This window comes from Durotheca rogersii (assembly GCF_024521655.1).
Source record: "Durotheca rogersii strain YMJ 92031201 chromosome Unknown GGS23scaffold_24, whole genome shotgun sequence".
Lineage (NCBI taxonomy): Eukaryota > Fungi > Ascomycota > Sordariomycetes > Xylariales > Xylariaceae > Durotheca > Durotheca rogersii.
Genome location: NW_026251255.1, coordinates 567,888 through 589,281, shown reverse-complemented (window position 1 = coordinate 589,281; position 21,394 = coordinate 567,888). Strand labels below are relative to the sequence as shown.

General features: G+C 52.2%; 7 protein-coding genes across 7 annotated transcripts; 3 read left to right on the top strand and 4 right to left on the bottom strand.

Annotated features, from left to right (window-relative positions):
* Nucleotides 1–2,223: 2,223 nt before the first annotated feature.
* On the bottom strand, nt 2,224–3,978 carry GGS23DRAFT_581487 (uncharacterized protein). The gene is made up of 2 exons (XM_051517191.1): nt 3,019–3,978; nt 2,224–2,888 (listed from the first exon to the last, which is right to left on the bottom strand). Exons 1-2 carry the CDS (start codon nt 3,920–3,922, stop codon nt 2,353–2,355), a joined length of 1,440 nt encoding a protein of 479 aa, XP_051369171.1. The 5' UTR covers nt 3,923–3,978; the 3' UTR covers nt 2,224–2,352.
* Nucleotides 3,979–4,213: 235 nt separating this feature from the next.
* Nucleotides 4,214–5,175, bottom strand: GGS23DRAFT_581483 (uncharacterized protein). The gene has a single exon (XM_051517190.1). The coding sequence runs from the start codon at nt 4,881–4,883 to the stop codon at nt 4,587–4,589; it is 297 nt and encodes a 98-aa protein (XP_051369170.1). The 5' UTR covers nt 4,884–5,175; the 3' UTR covers nt 4,214–4,586.
* A 440-nt stretch (nt 5,176–5,615) lies between these two features.
* Nucleotides 5,616–6,300, bottom strand: GGS23DRAFT_237628 (uncharacterized protein). The gene is made up of 4 exons (XM_051512127.1): nt 6,072–6,300; nt 5,893–6,009; nt 5,742–5,839; nt 5,616–5,693 (listed from the first exon to the last, which is right to left on the bottom strand). Exons 1-3 carry the CDS (start codon nt 6,125–6,127, stop codon nt 5,746–5,748), a joined length of 267 nt encoding a protein of 88 aa, XP_051369169.1. The 5' UTR covers nt 6,128–6,300; the 3' UTR covers nt 5,616–5,693; nt 5,742–5,745.
* A 356-nt stretch (nt 6,301–6,656) lies between these two features.
* GGS23DRAFT_581479 (putative competence/damage-inducible protein CinA) lies at nt 6,657–7,716 on the top strand. Its single transcript, XM_051517189.1, has one exon. The coding sequence runs from the start codon at nt 6,965–6,967 to the stop codon at nt 7,523–7,525; it is 561 nt and encodes a 186-aa protein (XP_051369168.1). The 5' UTR covers nt 6,657–6,964; the 3' UTR covers nt 7,526–7,716.
* A 1,049-nt stretch (nt 7,717–8,765) lies between these two features.
* Nucleotides 8,766–10,674, bottom strand: GGS23DRAFT_237599 (heterokaryon incompatibility protein-domain-containing protein). Its single transcript, XM_051512126.1, has one exon. It carries the CDS (start codon nt 10,408–10,410, stop codon nt 8,908–8,910), a length of 1,503 nt encoding a protein of 500 aa, XP_051369167.1. The 5' UTR covers nt 10,411–10,674; the 3' UTR covers nt 8,766–8,907.
* A 5,604-nt stretch (nt 10,675–16,278) lies between these two features.
* GGS23DRAFT_581477 (uncharacterized protein) lies at nt 16,279–18,058 on the top strand. The gene is made up of 4 exons (XM_051517188.1): nt 16,279–16,935; nt 17,015–17,187; nt 17,281–17,672; nt 17,742–18,058. The coding sequence occupies exons 1-4, from the start codon at nt 16,525–16,527 to the stop codon at nt 17,768–17,770; spliced, it is 1,005 nt and encodes a 334-aa protein (XP_051369166.1). The 5' UTR covers nt 16,279–16,524; the 3' UTR covers nt 17,771–18,058.
* Nucleotides 18,059–19,144: 1,086 nt separating this feature from the next.
* GGS23DRAFT_581473 (uncharacterized protein) lies at nt 19,145–21,345 on the top strand. Its single transcript, XM_051517187.1, has one exon. The coding sequence runs from the start codon at nt 19,622–19,624 to the stop codon at nt 20,939–20,941; it is 1,320 nt and encodes a 439-aa protein (XP_051369165.1). The 5' UTR covers nt 19,145–19,621; the 3' UTR covers nt 20,942–21,345.
* Nucleotides 21,346–21,394: the final 49 nt, after the last annotated feature.

The following is a 21,394-nucleotide window of genomic DNA, read 5'->3' as shown; positions in this document are numbered from 1 at the left end:
AGGAGCTAAGCCAGTTTAATTAACGATTAATAGGAAATAGGAAAGATCTGATAACAAGAATAACTGGGCTAGCGGAGCTATAACCTGTAAACTAACCTGATTAACCTGTTCCTGATTAACCCTAATTAACTAGGAGCGAGCTAGGTTCATTAGGGCTACTAAGAAATAACAGGGATTAATCGGAAAATAGGAACTGCAACGGGTAGGTAAAATAAGCGTAGCTCCCGTAAGAAACGAAGAAACAATCCCGTGAAAAATCTGATGTAACGTGATCCCGTCCTTCTCGTTCATAGCTATTGCCGATCCTTTTCAACTAATCCTGATCCTATAAACTGACTAATATATCCTATTTATGCCCGACTATTTCCGTTTCTAACTCGTATCTAACTATTATTCGTCCGGCAGTATTTACCGGGCTTCCCTTAACCCTCGATCCCTCCCCTGTACGTAGTTCTAGGGGCTCTGGCTCTTCTTACTAACCACATATCGGTAAGGGCGATAAGAGGGGTCTCCGGGCATTAACCTGACTATTCTATGACTGGTGACTGTTTTTCCTGGGCTTTCTTATTTAATATCTATTCAATTCGTATATCGCGGTATCGTCTGTAGGTCTATCGCGCTGATCGGTAGGTTCCCCGATCAGGTTCGTGGGTATAAGGTCTGTCGGTATCTTCGTGTGGTAATTGAGGGCATCGTGGCACCTTATCGGTTAAGGAGAAACCTCCCCAGGTGCCGTAACTAGCTGGGATAAACAAGGGCAATCGGAGCTATCGGTAAGCCTCTTGCAATTGAAATAGATCGATCGGTAAAAGAACGGATGCCTTCAAACGCGTGCGAGGTTGTAAAAAGGGGGTGGTAGCGGTAACGGTGTCAGATCAACTGAGAAAACGGCCATCTAGGCACTGAAAAACGAAGGAGGCAAAACCAGACGAAAACGGGCACAGCTCCTTCAAAAGAGATAATTAAGAAACGAGGATAGGATAGATCCACTAATCGGCGAACGAGATTTCAGGTAAGCTAATTAGAAGCTAATAGGAGGGCGTAGTTATTAATGGTCGCCATAGTTATCTGCCCTCCCTATTAATCCTGACCTGAAAAGCTATAACCTGAAAATTCTGACCAAAAGCCACGAAAACGGCTCTGGAGCTACGAAAATAACTCCTGATTAACTGAAAAACAGGGAATCTCCTGATCGTTATATTATGAACCTATTAACTATAAAAACGGGCGCAAAAGGTCGCTCCTAAGGCTGAGGTAAGGCTCGGGCTACTAGGTAGTCGCCACTGAACAGGAGCAGCGTAGGCACGCTAACGGAGGCACGAAAAGGGCTACCTAACTACTAATAACTAGCCTAGTACCGATCAACTAAGATCATAGCTATAAATAGCTATAATCGGTTAATCGGCCAGCTAAAAACGGCAGCTAGGAAAGGGAGACTGGAAAAAGGCAAGGAAAAGGATAGCTAGAAAGGCATAGTAAGAAACGAATAAATGGCTATAGGCTATAATGTCTATATGTTTAAGTCTAACTAATGAAAATATAAGTACGCGACCTATATAAATATACATCGAAAAGGCTACGTAGCCTAGATCCACCGTACCACTACACTATATGGGTATTAGCTTCAGAAATTACCTAGTAATTATCGGTAACGCCTTATGCGATACTTATTTCGTCGGCGTTAAAGAAGCGCTTAGGAAGGATGGCTAATAATTCGGGAGCTTTTAATCGGTCGAAAAAAAGGTTAATATTTACCGCCGTAGCGCCCTTAATCTGCTTATAATCGACGATTTTAGCCGTAAAGGCCTTAACCTCCGGGTTTCGCTTTAAAAACCGGTAATATTAATACTTCCTTAGCTTTTTAGAGCCGCCGTCGGGGTTTAATAAGCGTTCAGTTATAAACTTAAATTAAATAAAGGCCGGCGTAAAGCTTAACCTAGCTTACGAAATAGCCTAACGAATTAATTTAGCTTTTAAGATTAGTAATAAAGCCTACCGATTCTTATTTAGCTCTTGTTTCGTTAGTTTACCGGCGAAACGGCGTATTAGGTAGGAACGAGGGACGCTATATAAACGGGTAGCTTATCGGATATTAGTACCGTATATTACCTTCCGAATAGCGGCTTACGTACGGATTTATTATTCTTTTAAAGATATTATCTTAATTAGTAAGAAATTAGGAAGAGATTAATAATAAAAGGAATTACTAAAGATTAAAACTAACCGAGAAATTATAGGTTATTCAAGCAAGGGCGTCGCGTTAAAAGGCGCGTTCGTAGGTCCTAACGCGGTAGTCCGTAAAGGGGTGGCCCGTGAAGGGGTGCCCTAGCTTAGCCTAGGGACATTTCCCTTCTAGTCATTGTGGCTGAACGGCCAAGTTTCGTACCCAAAGTCTACCCCTGCCTTGGCAAACATCTCTCCCACGTCGTAATCATCCAATCGCTGTTCCGTATCGCATTTAACCTCTTTCAGTCTGGAGAACTGCCCTTGTAAAACAGTCTCTGCGAGATTGAGGAGGCCCTTCACCAAGCGTGGCATTAGCCGACCACCTATAGTTTCGGCCATGTGTAGCGAAACAAGGGACGGAGGAAGTAGTTGCACCAGAATACCGCAATCTTCTGGCCTTTCGTCCACGGTGCTGTATATTAACACGGAATTAATTTGTAAATTTTGGAGGACAGGAAATCCCCGTAAACTGGGGATCTGTTCCGTGATGTTTCTTTCATCCTTGAATGGAGCATTCTGCTCAAATCGAAGATCGAGACGTAGTGTTTTGATGGTTTCTCTATTCCTGTTGAGAAGCTCGAAGGTGTCAGTTGGTAGAGAAGGACCGTGGGTTTCCCTCCTCTCCATGGAGAAGGTACCGGGTGGTAGGTCGGCCTCACAAACTGCACGAACCGGAATCAGTGATGAGAGTCATAATTTGAAAATAAAAAAGGTGGCGCTCCCTGCTGTGCAGGCTCCTCGTAATCATGTTTACAAGGTTTTTTTCTCCTTTGGGGATTATGAAAGACTTACCGGCATCGTAAACGAAAGTCTCGAGCCCCATACAATTAGAAAATGGTAGTCCGATGCATGAAAAGCCAAGTTTGCTATTAGTAAAACGAAGATTTTGTAGGTTTGGCAAAGGGCGGGCTAGACTATGCAACTCAGTAGATGTGCAAGAGTCGAGATTAAGCGTTCTTAAAGTGGATGAAGCCGTCTCGAGAATGCCATCTAAACGGTAGCCCAAGTCTCTTCCAGATCCAAGGAGATCAATGGTCCGGATACGAAGGCTGGAAACACCGGCAGCCCTCAGTGCTGACGAGGGAATACTTCTGCGAGGGGTCATTCCCGTGAGACTGAGGGAAGTGAGGTTGGGGAGATAGACCAAAAGCAACGCCGCCAACTCATCACCGAAAGGCCTGTACGACGTTCCAAAACCTGACGGCCACATGTCTCGGAAAGGGCCGAGAAAGTCGGACAGAAAATCATGTGGTTGTATAGCTTGCCCCAATACAGCCTCGACCTCGTCGTTCGTGACCGCGTGCAACAGGTTGATATCAAAGTAAAGCCTCTGAACCATGCCAGCCAGGTCGGGGCGAAGTGTTATTGTTCGGACAAAAGGGAGGAGGCGCCGGGACCACACCGATAGAGCTGATCCCCAACAGTCGCCGTATCCAGGAATGAACTGATGGTAGAGGATTGGTTGCGCAACATCGCGAAGGTTTCTGGACACTAGGCAAGTAGAATGTAATGCTTTGCTATCTAAGGAATACCACGATGGTTGCCCGCTTTGGCGCTGAGTGTTTTGGAAGTAGGCATGTGGTGTGTCCTCCGTCTCGCGACAGTGCAAACAGAAATTGCCCAAAATAAGGGAAAGAATTTCGTTTGGGAGGCTTGAAAGCACTGGCAGGCGACGAGCTTGATGAAAATCTACCATCACGATAGATAGGGTATAAATGATTTACTGTGGAAATCTAGGGAGGTTCAGGTGGCTTGAATTGAAGCTATTCGGAGGCCTTCGTAGATGTTCCTGTGGCGGGGCTTATCCCTGCGGTCGCACGTGATCATACCCGTACGTCCACATTTACACATAAAGTACATAGGCATGTAGAGATAAAAAGATAAGGATCAGGTACCCAAGTATCCTGGAGGCATTTAGTATCACGTGCTACCCTAAATACAATGATACGTAGCTACATACGTGGATCCTGATTCATCAACCTTACAATTACTCGGGAACGTAATCAAACGGCGGCCTGTGGTCGATTGCCTATTCACAGCTCCTTAAGAGCCAAGCCGATATTCACTATAAAAGGAGCTGTATACCTATAAGTCCGTCGGTTAGCAGTTCTAGCTCCTATTTATCCTCCTCATGAACGGCAGCCAGGTTCAGCATCCTGAAGATTCGCATACTAGTTGATTACTAACTGGTATTGGGATCACAGGAAGCGGACCAGCCGAGAAGCACACATTTGCAGACCTTTGAATCAATCAAAATTGTTATAATATGCGACCAGCGCATAATACATGCGAGAATCCCGGTACCTGAAACCCACATCCAGAAACCTCCCCAGACCATTTCACGCCAGTACTAATAATACCTACACATTTCCCACTTTCTCATTGTGTTCCTTAAAGTCCTCCATCGTCTCTGCAATTACTTTGATGTTCAGTTCTCTCAGATAACGATGCCATTTCCCTTCTTTCCATTCCCCCTGCTCCCTTTTGGCGACGGCTTGGGCAATTGGAAACGGTTCCCCGAAAAACAAGGCGTCCTGGACCTGCGGATATAAGACCATCTCGTTGAACCTCTGCTGGTCTCTCAGAAACGTCATGCCCTCCATGTAATGGTGCCTGGAGAAGAGAATAAATGGCTTTTTCACGTGGAACTTTTCCATGATCTTCCTGTCAAGCCTGTCTTGGCGTTCGGCCGTCTTCTCATCCGTCTGGTTCAAGTTGTTGATCTGGTGGAACGTCCCGCGTTCTGGAACCCAGACCTAAGTAGCGAGACATGTCAATAAGATGATAAGGGGGTAGGTGAAATATAAGGGAAACGATTACCTTCGGAATGTTTTCAAATGTACGCCAGTCTCGTGTATAAAGTGCAACGACGTACTGGTTCTGAGGCTGGTCTGCTCTTCCGGCTCTCGAGAAAAACTCGGCGCTTGGACAGGTCAATAACGTGTTATTTCGAATCAAGCGATAGTATCAGGGAGTGTGATGACTTACATGTGTGGATTATCTGCCACGTACATGCCGTGACCCCATCGCGATGCACGATTACTTTTCAAACGTCGCTCTCCATTTGCATATCGCATGGCCGAGGCTTGGTCCGCTCCGACATAACCAATCAGTTTCACCCTGGGAGACTCAAGTCTGCTGCCAGGTATTTTATTTCGAATCGATTCGTAGCGACGCCATTGGTCAAGTCCGGCATTATAATCGTTCCATGTAATACCGACGTTGCCATCTACCTTTGAAAAGGTATCACCTAAGAATAGTATGAGCTTTAATGGTATATCATCAAACAGGAACCGCCAATCTTGCCTTGCCATAGTTCGACATCCACATTTTCAAATTTATCATCAAATAAGATCTAGTGCTTCTGTTTTTAAAAGAGTGGCGTAAAGGATGTAAGGTCCATACCATATCGTGAAACTCTTGCTGGCTCCAGCCCGGAGTTCTTTCAAAATGTTCCATTTTTGAGACTAAAATACGTCAGCGTACGGAGTTATAATGGGTTAGCCGTAGTATACCATCCTATTCGTCGTTGAATTTGATTAGCTTCGTCATATGTTTCACCTGGCCATCTTTGGGATCCTTAATGTTAATGAACCAAAGGGCCCGATCAGTCCTATTGAAGTACCGAGTTAAATGCTGTCACGTATGTATCCACGATAGACACACAGGCGTTTATTGGTGTTCCTAGAGACGATAGCAATAGCTACGTGATTCTTCCGAAGGTCTTGGATGATCCTGACGATGTCTGGGGAAACACCACATTTCCTGTCCTTGATGTTGAGCCTAAGGGGAAGTTAAGATTAACATGTGTAAAATGCAAATGTGCATACAGCTGGCCATCTTACGCAACAGAAGCCATCTCCATCTCGCGGTATTCTTCTAGAATAATATGCAGAAACATACAGCTGCATCCGAGCCACGTGAGTTTCAAAGATTTTTATTCCAATATAGCTAAGGATATAAGGGTTGTGAAGTGCCCGTCAAATCTAGGCTCCACATTCCTCCTTATCCTTGCCTCATCAACAATCCTATACTCCATTTCGTCCATTCTCTCCAAGTCTTGAGCATTTGAAGCCCACGCGTCTTTAGCAGTATGCTTTCTCGAAAATCGGAGCCGAAGCTAGCATGCCGTCCCCCTAACGTCGTCTCTTCAGTAAGTGATTATTATAGGTACATATTATTGGCCGCTAAATTGACTCATTGGCTTACGATCGTTGTGTTGGTTGTAAACTTGCACAGCCGAGTATTATTATGCCTACCTAGGATATCCACCGATGTGCCTGATGCAAAGCCACGGCGCAGGCGCTTGTCATATTAAACCGCAGCCAAGCCAAGGCAGCCAATGAATCAGCTGGTCGTAGGCGGAACGCCCATGCAACACCAACCCAACATACATGAGTTAGGCTGACGGGTACCCAGTCACCACAACAGGCCGATCGTAATTCGCGCTTCAAGTCGCATGGGCGAGATTGGGGGCGTAAAAACCAACCCCCTACTAGGACAATGCTGTTGCCTACCTAGTAGTAGTATTAGTTGACGCCCGGGAGGTGTTGCCTACCTAGGTACCCACACAAGGAGGTATATAAGCACCCGCGGCCGTCTCGAAAACCTCATCTGCAATCACATCGAGAAAGCAGCCTCAACTTGTCACAAGACATCTCGGAAAGAAAAAGCCCAACCGTCCATACCATATCCCTATATTCGATCTACGAGATAAATACCAGAACAGGACAAAATCATGGCCGCCGTCGACCTCCAGTATATCGACCGCAGCACCGAAACCCTGTTTGATATCGCCACGGACGTGATCTCCCTGCTGAGATCGGCTAACGAGACCGTCGGCGTGGCCGAGTCGCTGACGGGAGGCGGCGTCATGGAGACGCTGACGTCCGTCCCGGGCGCCAGCGCCGCCTTCCGCGGCGGCGTCGTCTCCTACGCGACCCCTCTCAAGCAGCTGCTGCTCAACGTCAGCGCGGAGCTCATCGCCCGGGAGGGCGTCATCCACGCCGACGTTGCGGCGCAGATGGCAGAAGGCGCGAGGAACGCGACCGCGTTCGACGGCAGCCCGGCTACGTGGGGCATCGGAACCACGGGCGTGGCGGGCCCGGACTCCCAGGATGGGAAGCCCGTCGGGACCGTGTTCATCGGCATCGCGTCGCCTGAGGGGAGTCGCGCGTGGGGTCCGTTTCGGTTCCCCGGGCCCAGAGAACGGGTGCGGGAAGCGACTATCATCGAGGCGCTGTCTAAGCTGAGGGACGCTCTGACAGCGAGGAGCGGCGGGGATCAAACAACGGCGTAAAGGCTGGTTGATGAAGGTGTCAGCTCTGGCCATTGCCATCTAGGTAGGGCCATTGGGTCTATTGGTTGACAGGAGAGGGAGAGATATGCGATAGGGGATAGACCTCTTTGTTCTCGCCTCCTGTATATACCCGGAGATAGGTAGCTGTTAGGTTGATAGCTCTTCGCGCAACAACTTTATTGTTTCCTCATGGCTTAGTTGACTGCAGCGCCACTGGTAGATGGAAAGATCGCTCAGCAGGTACCGGCCGGCGCGGTCTGGGAGAAGTCCACCGAGACGCCGTTTCGGTACAGCTCGCCGGCCATCGTGAGCACAGACTCTGCGCAGTCTGTTCTACGGATTAGCGTCGAGACGTAGACGTCTGCGGTCCGATCACAAGCTTGGAGGATCTAATAAAGTGGCGAGACCATCGTGTTGTGGGGGCCGATCTTGAGGAAGAGCTTCTCGGAAGACTCCTTGTTGAGTAAGCGCTTGACGGCCGAATCGAAGAGCACGGGGCTCCCTATGTTTTCCTGCCAGTATGCCGCATCCAGAACGACCGAGGAGGACAGTGCCTTTGCCTTGACGCTAGAAAAAAAGGAACAGTTAGAGCCTTGCTGTTTACCTTCTCGCCAAGGAACGACTGGAGGGATCCTCCAATGTCTAGCATGTGATCCAAGTTTAGATCAGTGTTAGTTCAAGAGAGTGTCGTAGACGTGATTCGTCACGATGAGAAGATACGTACGGAAACGATAGGCCGTTTCGGAAACTATGCAGTCTGGCCGTTGGGTTTTATTAATGTCTTCACACACCGCCTCTAGAGCGTCTGTCTTCCGAGAGCGTTACGGCTAGCAAACTATACTCGTACGCAATTACAACCCCTGGCATCAAATACGGTGCAGCGTCCTCTCGCCCGAGGCCAACGGTCGCCATACCACCTGGACGGGTGTGCCCTTTGGCAACATAGCCCCAGTAGCACGCAATAATAACGGCCTCCGCCGACGTGATCGCCTGCGCCGCGTACGCAGCAGCAATCTCCCGGCTCGAGCAACCCACCACGGCTGCAGGCCGGATGCCCCATCTCCGCAGCAGGTTCACCAGCGACACCTAGACGGCACATACCGACGACTTAGTGAGCTCCGGCTAGGCACAACTGTTCAACTCATTCGGCCGGCGCAGCTCCTCTCAGAGATCCCACGACGGCGCTTCCCTAAGCCCGGCAAGGATGGCGCCAAGTAAGAGAATGTCGTCGTTAAAAGATGGGTAGTCGTCCATGAGCTCCTTGGCCATTCCGGGCCACTGGACTCCCCGGCCGGTGAAGACTATCGTAACGGTGAGAGCCTTTTCGGTTTCCGGGAGCGGGTAAAACCTCAACGGGGAACTGGATTGGATACAGTCAGGGCTCACCCTACGACGTATGGCACCATACCGAGATAACGCTTGATAGCTCTAATGGATGGGTCACCAGTTAAGAGCCTAATGCCTAGGTCCAACTGCATCTCGTTGCGGATTCTGGCAACGATTATGATCCTCATAAGCGAGTCAACGCCTAGATCAGTGAGAACATGTTCGTCTGTTATATCGTCACGACTGAAGCCCGTCTCATCGGCGAGTATGTGCAGAAGCTGAGACTCAATACTTCTGGGTTCCGGGATACCGGCCTGCGTGGCGATCTTCTTCTTTGGCAGATCCGAGATGTAGTCGTTTCCGCACAAGAGCATGTCCATGGGACGCATCTCCCCCCCAATTAAGGTCCATCTGCAAGGCCTATCACACACGAAGATGGGGCACTCTTCCAAGTCGCGATCTAGAAAAAGGATATTAAGACCGATATTCCGTCGAGTGCCGTTATCCTCGCTGAAAAGGCAATTCAACACAGCCAATGTGCCGTCTCCCGGGCTAAATGCGTCGCTGCCTCGAATCGGGGTGATTGGCAGTGTAACACGTAACCCAAGGTTCGTCATGGAAAATGAGGACCACTTCGGCGTTATCCTCGGTGAGGGCGATCCTCTCGGCCCTAGCGTTACCGTACCCGAATTTCGAAAACAATCGGGTGACTCTGCCAACAAGCGGTAAGAAGTTGCATCTGAACGGTACCATGCAAAGATGCTCTGGTCGGGCGTCTTGCTCATTATCTCGCGCTGCAGTCTGGTGAAGGCTTTCTCCAAACCCTCTCCGTAGAGGATAGGCATGTTGACATTAAACAAGCCCATCAGACTGTAAGCGCGGTCTTCCGCTCTTGTCGTTTCTCGGTAAGAAGCCCAGAACATGCGTTGTGCTACACATGCTTGCCCGAGATCTTGATCCCCCACCAGAAATTCCGTGGGGATGCCCGTTATCCCTGACAGTTCAACCGCAAGGTTGGGGCATAGAAATCGGCCGTCCCACTCAACGCCCCTGAGACTGGAAACCCGCCTGTTTTCGTGTCTTCTCCGGCTCTCCTTGTAGCCGATGGCAATCCAGTCGTGTGCGAAAAAAACGATTGTCTCAGGCGCTAGCAATTCCTGGAGAGTCCAGCCCCGTGTAAACCATCCGCTCTTCCTCAACATCGGAAGGGCCTCGCTTCCACTGGGAACGTCGGAAAGATAGACGTAACAACGGCTGGAACGTTGGTACCACTGAAACATGGAGTTTATGGCCTCCGAGAGCTCGGCGCTACTGCGCTTGTCGATGCAGCAGGAATCAACCCATGCCCACGCGTATCCGTCACTCTGAGCTTGCAGGCAGCATCTCTCGATCTTGGCGAAGCCGGCCTTATGCTTAGCGGGCTCTCGGTACTTTGGCTTCTTCATATCAACGAATGACACCTCGTCCGAGCCCCAGCGGTGCGAGAGGATGACGTAGTCCGGGATATTGTCGCCAACAAATTCCTCCAGCTCAAGTGTTTTGACGTTGAGAAGCCACATTTTGCGAGTCTGTGAATCTGAGGAGCAAAGCGCAAGTGATGATAAGAGTGATGCAGAATGGTGATATATTGATGGTCTTGATGATGTCTTCGCCCCGCTGACCTTGGTGGTCGGGCTGAGGTCGCAGACCTGCCCAACTAATCCCCAATACCTAATACCTCACCCCAAAGCTGGTCGCGGCCTTCTAAAGATTCCATTGGCTCGTCGTCTTTTCGATTCCTTGAGCAATCACTAACCGCTACCACCGCCACCACTGCCACCACCGCTAAGACTGCCACCACCAAGATTACCACCACCACCAGCATAATGTATTATAGTACTGGATGCTCTCCTCAGGTAGCTTTTAATGAAGAAAAAGAATTAATTAAGCACACTTTCGGACTGTGGCCAGAAATGCATTTAAGGGGAAATTTCCAAATCCCTTATAATGAATAGGGAGTATAAAGCGAGTTTATCGTTTAATCCAATTAGAGGTTGGGGTAAGATATACCTAGGGAATTAGTTGGGCTGGTCAGATTGTCGTAGTACTGTGGCTTAAAGAACGGTGGCTCGGCGATTGTGGTGCGGCTTGTACGACCCGTCTTACGGGCCGAGAGGTAGAGATAGGAGATCGGGCCCGGGGGTTCCTTGAAACCCTTTTGGAACAAGCCTGACCAGACAACTAGACAAGCCAAGAAAAGCACCCAGTAACTTGTTTCGACAAGCATATTATGGCAAGAACAAGCAAGACACTTGTTTCTGAAGCCTTAACCGGAAGTTCTTTGTTATGGGACGAGGAAATAGGGAGGAAAGTGGACCCTTATGAAATAAACCCAAGTGCTGGTGGCTTCATAGAAGCCGAAGAAGATTGGATGGTCGTGCCCGACTAGAGCCAGCTTCCGCCCAACTTCGAGCACAGAGTACATAGAGAGTCGGGTTTCGCCGAGGAAGGACTTATGTTCAGAGGCAAGATCAGTTGTTACCACTCAGACTCGCCGCATTTGCCTGCCGCAGACTGCAAGGGCGCCAGTACGAGAGTCGCTGTCAGGAGTGCTGCACTTTGTCCAGAAGACGAATGAGGTTGTCAAGGTAAGCCAGATTAGCTTTAAGCAAGTCAACAAGCTCATAAACCATAATAAGGCTTTCCCTATATGTTACGTAAAGAGCCACCTATACATAGCTCTCTACTTCTTCTCTGGTTGCTCGCTTACCTAACCTAACTCCTAACTCGCTTATATAATATAGCTCGTAGCTCTTTATTGTATATATATAGGTAGCTCGTATCTCCTTTATTCATTTCCTTCCTAGTTAGCTAGTTAGTCAATTCATCCTCTTCTTCCTACGTTTCGTTGCTCCTACTGCAGAGCAACCTCAGTTACTACGTAGCTCTCCCGATCTACGTAATGTGCTATGAGAGTAGTTAATGAGAGTAATGCATATTTATTATATCTTGATATATTTAATACGCAATCAGTTACGAATAACGAAGAGCAACAGCGTGGGCACGCGGTAGAGCGGATAGGAAACCGCCGAAGCTGCCAACAGCTGACCCAGGTGCCTGCCAGCAGGATAACAGCTGTATCCAGTGCTCTGCCAGCTGTAAATGGTGGCTGGGGGAGAAAGAGAAAGTTAGGAAAGAAACGATGGTCGCCATTGTGATCAGCTCTCCCTATCGACCCACCCAGACCTCAAGGGCACGAAACGGCTCTAGAGTCACGAAAAAAAGACCTAGTTGGCCGAAAAACAGGGGTCCTCCTGATCGGCGTATCCTAAACCTGTTCGGACGGAAAGATCGCCCCTGAGACCAAGGGGTTGAGGTTAGAGACACTAGGTGGTCGCCACTGAAGATGAATAGTGTGGGTACGCTGTTGTTTGTAGGGTGGATAGAAAATAGCCACAGCTACTACCAACTGGACCAGGTGCCGATCTACAGGATAAGACAGTGGCAGCGGCAGCGTGGCAGCCGTATCTAGTAATCAGCCAGCTGTAGACGGAAGCTGGGAGAGAGAAAGAAGACTAAGAAGGGGACGGCAAGTACGAAGACATGATAACGAGGATGGCGATCAAAGAAGTCTATGACTATCTAGAGACCTACGTAGCGATAGTAGATAACGATTAAACGACGAAGAATAAAGGGTAAAAATATTACGTGAAACCCTACAAGGGCCAGTCCTACTACAATACTACAGTAAACAATTTAAAGCCTCCCTGAATCACGTTTTCTCTTATAGGCCACCTTCACGATGAAATTGGGTATATACAAAGATAGAACAGCCCCTGAAGACAATTAGGCTGGCCGCAGCGAGAGGACCTATAATGGAGAAGGCGGTAAATCCATAGGATGCCAACTTGAAGGCTCGGTTCTCCGCGAGAGCTTCGGTTGCAAGCCCCACCTGCGTGGCCATCAAGACAAGAGCGATATATATGGTTGCCGAAGCCAGCCACGCAGAGTTGTCGTGAAAGAAGTCCCTGTATTACTTCCAGCGCGGTAGGTAGCCATGCAGAAAGGCGTCTTGCGAAAGGCGGGACAATATGTCGAGCCGACCCAGACGGAGCTCACTATAGATGAACCGAGCAGATATTGATAGCGTACTAATGGGTGGGGCGGCATGGACCGTCCCGCGACCCATAGTCAAGTCGAAAGTCTATTTAGTTTCCCCATGCTTAGCTCTTCTTCGGGATGGGCAAGGATATCTAGTTTCGGTCGGGCTAGATCCTCTTCGTAGATTCCTATGCGGTACGATGCAGGCAGAAGCGACTAGAGATATTCGTCAATTGGGTTCAGACATGTCGGGTTTACATTTTAAAAGCCGAACGAAAAACAGAGCCTCGGCCCTCTAAAATCGCATTGTATTACACGACTTTATTAGCCTATGGTATTTAGGGAATATGATGTAATCGCTTTGAAGATGGCTAGATTCAATGATCGCGTCTAACTTTGATGGGGTGGGAGTGCCTGATCAGCGTAGACGGCCTCATCCAGGGGAGTCCCGGGCGTCTTGGTGAAAGTGACGCACTCGACATACCGCGACGGCAGATACCCCGGTTACTTCTAAGATCTTCGTCGACGGCTAGTAACACGGGTACAGCGCATCTAAGCTTCGTGGTCGTACACTGCGTTACGTTATATATGCACACATCGAACTCGATAACCGGTAAGACTGAGACATTAATATCGACAGTGCAAGGTATCCGGTCATGGCCTAAGCTCCGTTTATTTCCTGTTTCATCTTTTAAGAACTTCCTTACGGGCTGTCATTCAACCTCACCCCAACATGAGCAGCGGTGTCCATGTTTTGGGCTTGATGGCTCCCGAGTTCGGTGGAGTGCTAGAACTTCAAGCGGTATGGTCAAACGTCATCCCCTTATCTTAGGTATCCGACTGGACTCTTCATGTAACTTGGATCACCGATTTTGCAGATGGAATATATTACACCCGAAGAGATTGAGGGCTGTTTTCTTGATTACCCGGAATGGGTTGTCGCACTTTATGGGCGGAACGGGAGGACAGAGGCGCACATGATATGCCACTATCCAATCCAGCAGACGCCCCCCCCCCCCTCCCCCCGGCTTTCCCATATGCCCGAAACACAGGGAAATATTACACGTGGTCAGGCCGATTCCGCAGCGTTAATATCTGATACTAAGCAACCTCCATCACACGGATCACGATGTAAACAAGGTTATCACTAATCATGGTTTCGCTACTACGGAACGAGAAATCACCCAGAATCTTGTACAGGTGTGTTAGTTCAACGCCAAGGATGGCTTGGCAGGTATGGCAATGTCACGATGGGATATTATTACGCCAATGGTGCTACAGTTCATCACATTATCCCGTGGGCGCTGTAAATATTCAGCGATAGAGAAAGCGATCCGGAAATTTTCCAGAGGGAGAATTCAGGTGGCAACACCACTACGTTTAGATCTCTAATATCAGGTATAGTCGTCTCTACACGGTCTTACTAGGGCTGGCTACCGAATATCATGCAGTCGGGCCCGATCTCGACTAACGATCTGGGCCGAGAACCTAGCCACCCAACCCAACAGCACATCACCAAGGTAATACCCGAACCAGAGACCCGCATCGACTGCCGGGGGGGGGGGGATGCTTGGGCGGCCAGTCAGCTTCTCCCTAGGAACGAGCGCCCCCGGCCGCGAATAGCTAATATTAGGACCGACAAGCAGGACGAGAAAACCTCGCGCGAACGAACAGCCATACAAGCTTTACTCGCTTACTGACAGGCATCCGGGGTGCTTCTCGCGAGCAATCTACTCGAGGTAACCCCGCGTCATAAAGGCGGAGCAGAGCTGCACGAGAATTCCATTTCTGCGTGCCATCTATGCTGGTCTCGTGTCACACTCTCTCCATGACAGACACATATCGCCTACGTTTTTAATCTAGATTGCACCGGCAATTGTCGTCTCCGCGAATGAGCCGGTGTTGTTCCGGGTTTAGTCTGTGCGGAGGTTGTGCGTCCTACGCGGGGCGGGTGAGTGGTATTATCGAGACACCCGACGCGAAGAAGTCCTCCTCCCCACGTCGGGCGAAGTTGCTATCCCCTGAGGTTGAAAGCGAGCATACGAAAGGTTGGATGGAGATGCTTCGATGTTTTCAATGGTTTCTACTGTGCAATTTATGTCATGGTGAACACGCACGTCCACATCTCTCTACTTCAATATTTGAACATACTATGGGTTCACTATTTATTACGTAAATCGGGAGAGCTACGTACGGGGCTAAGGCTGCTCTGCTATAGGGGCAATGGAAAATGGAATGAAGTTGGGTTGACTTACTGGCCCACTAGGAAGAAAATGAACAAAGGATTTGCGAGCTACATATATATACAAAATAGGGAGCTGCGAGCTATGTTAGGTAAGCGAGCAACTAGTGAAGAAGTAGAGAGCTAAATATAGGTGGCTCTCTACGTAATACTATTAACCTCATTCCTATATATATTCAATGAAAGAGTAGCTCTAATGGCCTTCGCTTAACTCTTCGTGAAGTTACATACGTAAGACGTCAAGCAGGTGGACGTTTAGTTAGCTTTCCGGGTATCTCTGAGTGACTATTACGGCCTCGACCTAAAAAGCATCCGCTAACATATTAATATTAGGTATTACCTCCAATGCCATCGCTCCTAACATAGCAAGAGAAACCTCGGGGGTTTCTTCTCTACGGGTAGTATTGAATACCTATTGTTTCAAGACCTTCTCTGCAAACGCCATCAGGCGCCGGCCGCGCTCAGATGTTTTAGGGACTCATGGCAAAGAATTAGTCATAGGCCGAGTCATAATAGTAGTTCGCGATGGAGAACAGACCACATTGGAAGAGTCTACCGTCGGGATGGCCAAATACTATACGATTCCAGCTTCACGCTACTGCGGCGTATTGCTATTCTGATCCGGGTTCAACTCACACTTACTAATTTTACTGCTAACATTATGTGAGAATGGCTCAGCATCTCAAATGGTTGAGTGATTAATAGACAGTTTTAAGAAGGACCAAAGGCCGTCTAGCTAGATTCAGCCGAACAAGGTGCTGGCAAGTATAAGCCTAGGGTGCACCCAGCTAGGTAGGGAATGCCTCCCGGCCTAATATCGACAAAGTGAGTTGCAATATAGGCACGCTGGCATGAGCGACGACGCGGAGAGCTTGACATGCTCACGATACTCCTTTAAGCTAGTACGTGTAGGAAAGTGATGGGGAATATTACCTACCACGAGTATTTGCCGGGAACCCAACTACCCCCTGGCATATTTGCCGCGCTGAAACAGAAGCAACGGAAGAGCCGAGTACGGGCACCTAATTAAATGTCCATGTCGCCGGCAAAATGGGATCGAGAAGGGAGGGCGACAACCAGCCCTCCTATAGGGCAGATCTTTGCCGCCTCGTCCCCCTTTTCCAGTCAGCCTTCCACTCCCGCGAGTTTTAATATGCAGGAAATAGATTTCCCCTACCCATGTTGAGCAGGCAGTTCGCAGTTAGCACTGGATATGCAATGAAATCCTCGGGCATCGTCCCGGCGGCATCGCACTTATAAGAGTCGAGCGGGCGCCCGAGCTGGACCTTGTGCTTAGCCTCTCTCTCCCCTCCCCAAGTCTCCACTTGTCGAGAGAAACCTGCCGCCGAGAATGAAGTCGCTCTCCGTCGCTCTCGCGCTCGTCGCGCCGGCCTATGCCGGCCTCCGCTTTGGCTGCTCGACGCTGACCATCCAGCGCCTCGACCCCGTCGTCGAGCCGGGCCAGAACCCCTCCGCCCACGTCCACCACATCGTAGGCGGCGATGCCTTCAACGCTACCATGGAGGGCGACGTCGGCGAGAGGGGCACTTGCACGACCTGCGAGATGTCCGAGGACTTCTCCAACTACTGGACCGCCGTCTTGTACTTCAAGCACCCCACCAACGGGTCGTACCACCGCGTGCCGGTCGTCAACAACGCCGCGCTCGCGGCCGGCACCACCGGCGGGATGACCATCTACTACACCCAGAACGACTTCTTCTCGGACAACCTAAAGAACCAACCCATCAGGGCTTTTCCGCCCGTGTGTTCCCCCTCCACCCCTCTCCTCCAGTCTCCCTTCCCCCCTTTTCGCCGCCGCCCCGCATTCTAACCCGCTCTAGGGTTTCCGCATGACGGTGGGCAGCCCGACCACCAACTCGCTGGAACAGGCGCAGCGCCACATCGGCCTGCGCTACAACTGCCTGCAAACATTGATCAACCGGGGTGCGGAGATGGTGGACTTTCCCGACCGGCCCTGCCCCGCCGGCATCTTCGCCGTCCACCACTTTCCCGCGTAGGCCCGCCCGTCCTCTCTCTCTCTCTCTCGCTTCTTTACCCCCCCTTTCGACCGATAAAGGCGGCTCCCCCGTAGCTAACCCGCGTGCAGATGCTGGGACGGCAAGAACCTCGACAGCCCGGACCACCAGTCGCACATGTACAACACGATCACGCGCGACGGGTTCACCAACGCGCCGCCGTGCCCGGCGTCGCACCCGGTCCGCATGCCGCAGCTGACGTACGAGACGGTCTGGGACACGACCAAGTTCAACAGCATGTGGCCGACGGGCACGCCGAACCCGTTCGTGTGGAGCTTCGAGGGCTCCCGCGGCTACGGCACCCACGCAGACTACATGTTCGGCTGGAAGGGCGACTCGCTCCAGCGTGCCATGAACAAGTCCGAGTGCTTCTACGACGGCTGCGGCTCCATCAAGAAGCAGGCCATGTCCACTGCCAACCGGTGCACCGTCAAGGACATGGTCGGCGAGGTCACCGACGGATGTAGGTTCCCCCCCCCCCCGCTGTCACCGCGCCTCCCCGCCCGACGCCAATGATACTGACGCGTTTCAGGGCTTACCTCGCTGCCTGGGATGGCGTAGAAGGAATTGGATCGACACGAGTTGTTCTGCAGCGAAGGCTACGACAACAAAACATCCCCCCCATCCTCCCCTCCCCTCCGGAAACGGCCAACAATCTCGTTCGTTTTGACCTTGCCGGTCTGCTGCTTTTAGGTTAGCTTGGTCCGTAGCTCGTACGTAGCTGAACGCGGCCCTTCCCATACAAGCACCCGTGATGCCTTCCCAAGGCTCGATGCGAAGGGCAGGACACGTGTATAGACCTCGCCGTAGTGGTGATATTACTCACAATTTCCCGCAACGCGTCGAAACCACGAAGACGTGTAGATCTTGCCTGTGCCGGAGAGGTAATATCCAGGCAGAGCGGCTAAATCAGGATGTCTTTACCGCTGGCAGTACCTACCTGTGTGTAATATCCCACTCATGGCGTTATGACCACCACTCCACTAGAACCAAGGCCGCCGGGTCGCGACGCATTCGGGCATCATCGAATTGACTCTCCAGCCGTACTCTGAACATCGTGGCCACGATAGCGTGTCTCGAGGAGGTAAGTAGGCATAGACGGGACCGACATCGCGTCGCGGAATACCCGTTAATGTAATACCCATAGTGTTGTCCTAAGGCCTAGCAGGAGCAACTAGGTATCCATGCCGTCGAAGTCCACCTAGCTAAATCCTACACAGGTCAGCACAACGTCGTTCGACCGCGCGTCCATCACCAATGCTCTCTACTTACCTCCGTGGTCATCCCCAGTCCACTTACTTATTTGGGCACACCACGACGAACCCGCCACGGTTGATTGGCCGACGGTTTCCATCGCCTTGGTGCGAGTCCCGCCAACTAAAGAATTTATCGGCACCGCTTTCTCGCGATACCTACATCTTCCCACGAGGCGCTATACGGATATATTATGGCGCTCCTCTTGAGGCAGTCGGACATGACGGTCGAGGAACTGCCGAAAGCGTGGGGAGTTCGACCAGCGGAGCAATGCCCACACAAGCACCGCATACCTAGATAATACCTACTTACCTCGGTATAGAACCCGTAACGAGACCTAACCGTGAGTATCACTCAACTCCCCTCTCGCTCCTCTCCCCCTCCCACGAGCCGCAAGGAACCCCTAACGTCGGCCCTCCCAAAACCTGCGTTTAGTTTTCCTTTGCGCGCTTATCTCGAGCCCCGTAGTGAACCACCACTTCCCCCCTCGCTCGTCCTCCCTTGAGTGTGTGCCAGTCGGGTTAGTCAGAGCCGCCGCCCGCCCCCATCACAGCGCATCCCATCGATGGCTCCCTTCCGGTAGGGATCCCGTCGGAGCCAGGGGTGCGATTTCCGCCCACGCGTGTGGCAGGGCATGGGGTGGTGCGCTAATGCTCGGCATCCCGCGGTCACGTGAATGACGGTCATCCTGAGTCAACCACGATTAGGGGCGGACCTTGGCTCCTTTCGGACGCCGGAAGTGCCCGAAGATAACGGCCCCCCCTTGCTCCAACCAAAAGCGACAACACGCTGTGCAGACAGAGAGCCGTAGACACATAAAACACGTCCCCCATTCTCGCCAGCATGTTGCATCGAGTCGGACGCAGTGGCGACCGCACCGTGGGTTGACGATGGGTAGGACGCGACGGGCAAGAGGCTATATAAGAGTGACGAGCAGACGAGACGTCCCTGCAGCCGGCGCGGCAAGCAAATCGACGACTTCAACATCAGACCAAGCACAGTTTACTTGGGTATCTCGCTCTGAGCACGCGAATCGCTAACAGACCCAAACCCCTACCTACACTAAAATAGAACCGGAGAGCCTACCACCAACCAACCCCAGCGCCAAAACGCCGCTCGAGCCGCCCAGGCCAGCCGCGAGAAAGCCAGCGGACCAAGATGGGCACCGGCAGCACCCTCGCCGACGCCGCTAGCAGCAGCAGCAGCAGCAGCATCAGCAGCATCCCGGAGCCGCCGTACCCGTACCCCGTTCCCGCGGGCGTGCACGCGCTGCCGGCGTCGGAGCTCGACCTGCGGCCGGACGCGGAGGTCGACGCGGAGCTGGGGACGGCGCGGCTGCCGGTGGCGGGGGCGAAGAACGTGTGGTTCTTCTGGGACGCGGGGTACGGGGCGATGGCGGCGTACCTGCGGCGCAACGTGCGGGCGTGGCACCGGCGGCTGGCGCCGCGGGGGTGGGCGGTGCGGGTGGTGGACCTGGTGGACGGGTCGGCGCTGCACGCGGCGCGCTTCGTCGACGCGCGGGACCCGGCGCTGTTCCCGCGCGCCTTCGCCGACGGCACGCTCGCCGGCCGCTACGCCGCCCAGCACCGCTCCGACCTCGTCCGCTGGCCGCTGCTGCTGCGCCACGGCGGCGTCTACGCCGACGCCGGCTTCCTCCAGATCGGCGACCTCGACGCCCTCTGGCGCGCCACCGTCGCCGACCCCGCCTCCCCCTACCGCCTCCTCGCCTACGCCATGAGCGGCGACCACCCCGCCGACCGCGACGCCCGCTGCCTCGCCAACTTCTGCTTCGCCGCCCTCCCCGCCAACCCCTTCTTCGAGCGCTGCCACCGCCTCCTCCTCGCCCTCTGGGCCGCCGACGGCGGCCGCACGAGCACCGACGGCATGCACGCCAGCCCGCTCGTGCGCGGCGCCCCGCTCATGGGCGGCTCCTTCGTCATCGACGAGCCCGGCGGCGTCCGCATCGGCCCCGCCGAGGTCTCGCGCATGCTCACCGACTACGTCATCCAGGGCCACGTAATGACCGCGGTGATGGGGCTCGTCGACGACGCGGGCGGCTGGGACGGCCCGCGGTACGCCGTCGAGCACATCTACGCCATCGACTCCAAGGTCGGCGCCCAGCTCGTCAACGAGATGACCGGCTGGGACGGCCGCCTCGCCTACGATCTCATGTCGCTGCGGCTGCCGGAGCCGGGCGCGGCCGAGTCCCCGGACCAGCGGCGGGCGCGCGAGATCGTCGAGGCGTGCCTGCAGCGTAGCTTCGGCTTCAAGCTCGCTCACGGCATCATCCTCCGGGTATGCCCCTGCACGCTGGGCTCGCTGTGGAGAGACAACGAAGGCTCCGACAACGTAGCGGGGACGTACGCGCACTGGCTTAGGTACGCGATGACGTACTGGAGCCAAGACGAGCTGCCGCCTCGCGTCGACTTCCAGCTCGTGGAGCCGTTCAGGAGGGGACGGTTGCTGGGCGAAGATTAAGTCTTGTGCGGCGACTTTATATTGGCTTTTGATTTCTGATCTCCATTACCTGCAGAAGAAGAAAGCGATAGAGAAAAGGGGGGAATAAGTCGATCGCGTAGTAGATACAGGTATAAATAGACCCTTAGCCATGCCCCCAATAGGTATACATACCTCCCGCTTTATTGTTGTTTTCGTTGACTCGTCATATCCTCGCGTTCCACATAATGTCCATAGCAATATCCGGGCCGGCACCTACAACCCCTTGCTCCCCGACGTCCCGTCCCGTCCCGCCCCCAAACAGACACCGGATAAGTCGAGGTAGGGAGTTCCTCGCAGGACGCCTTTACGTATCACCGTATCTCATACCTCATCTCCGCCCCAAACCTAGATAGCTAGGACACCTTAGAAATAGTAGAATCCAGTTCCCCCCCCCTCCAGTACATGATCATAACGCCCGCACCTCGGTGCCTA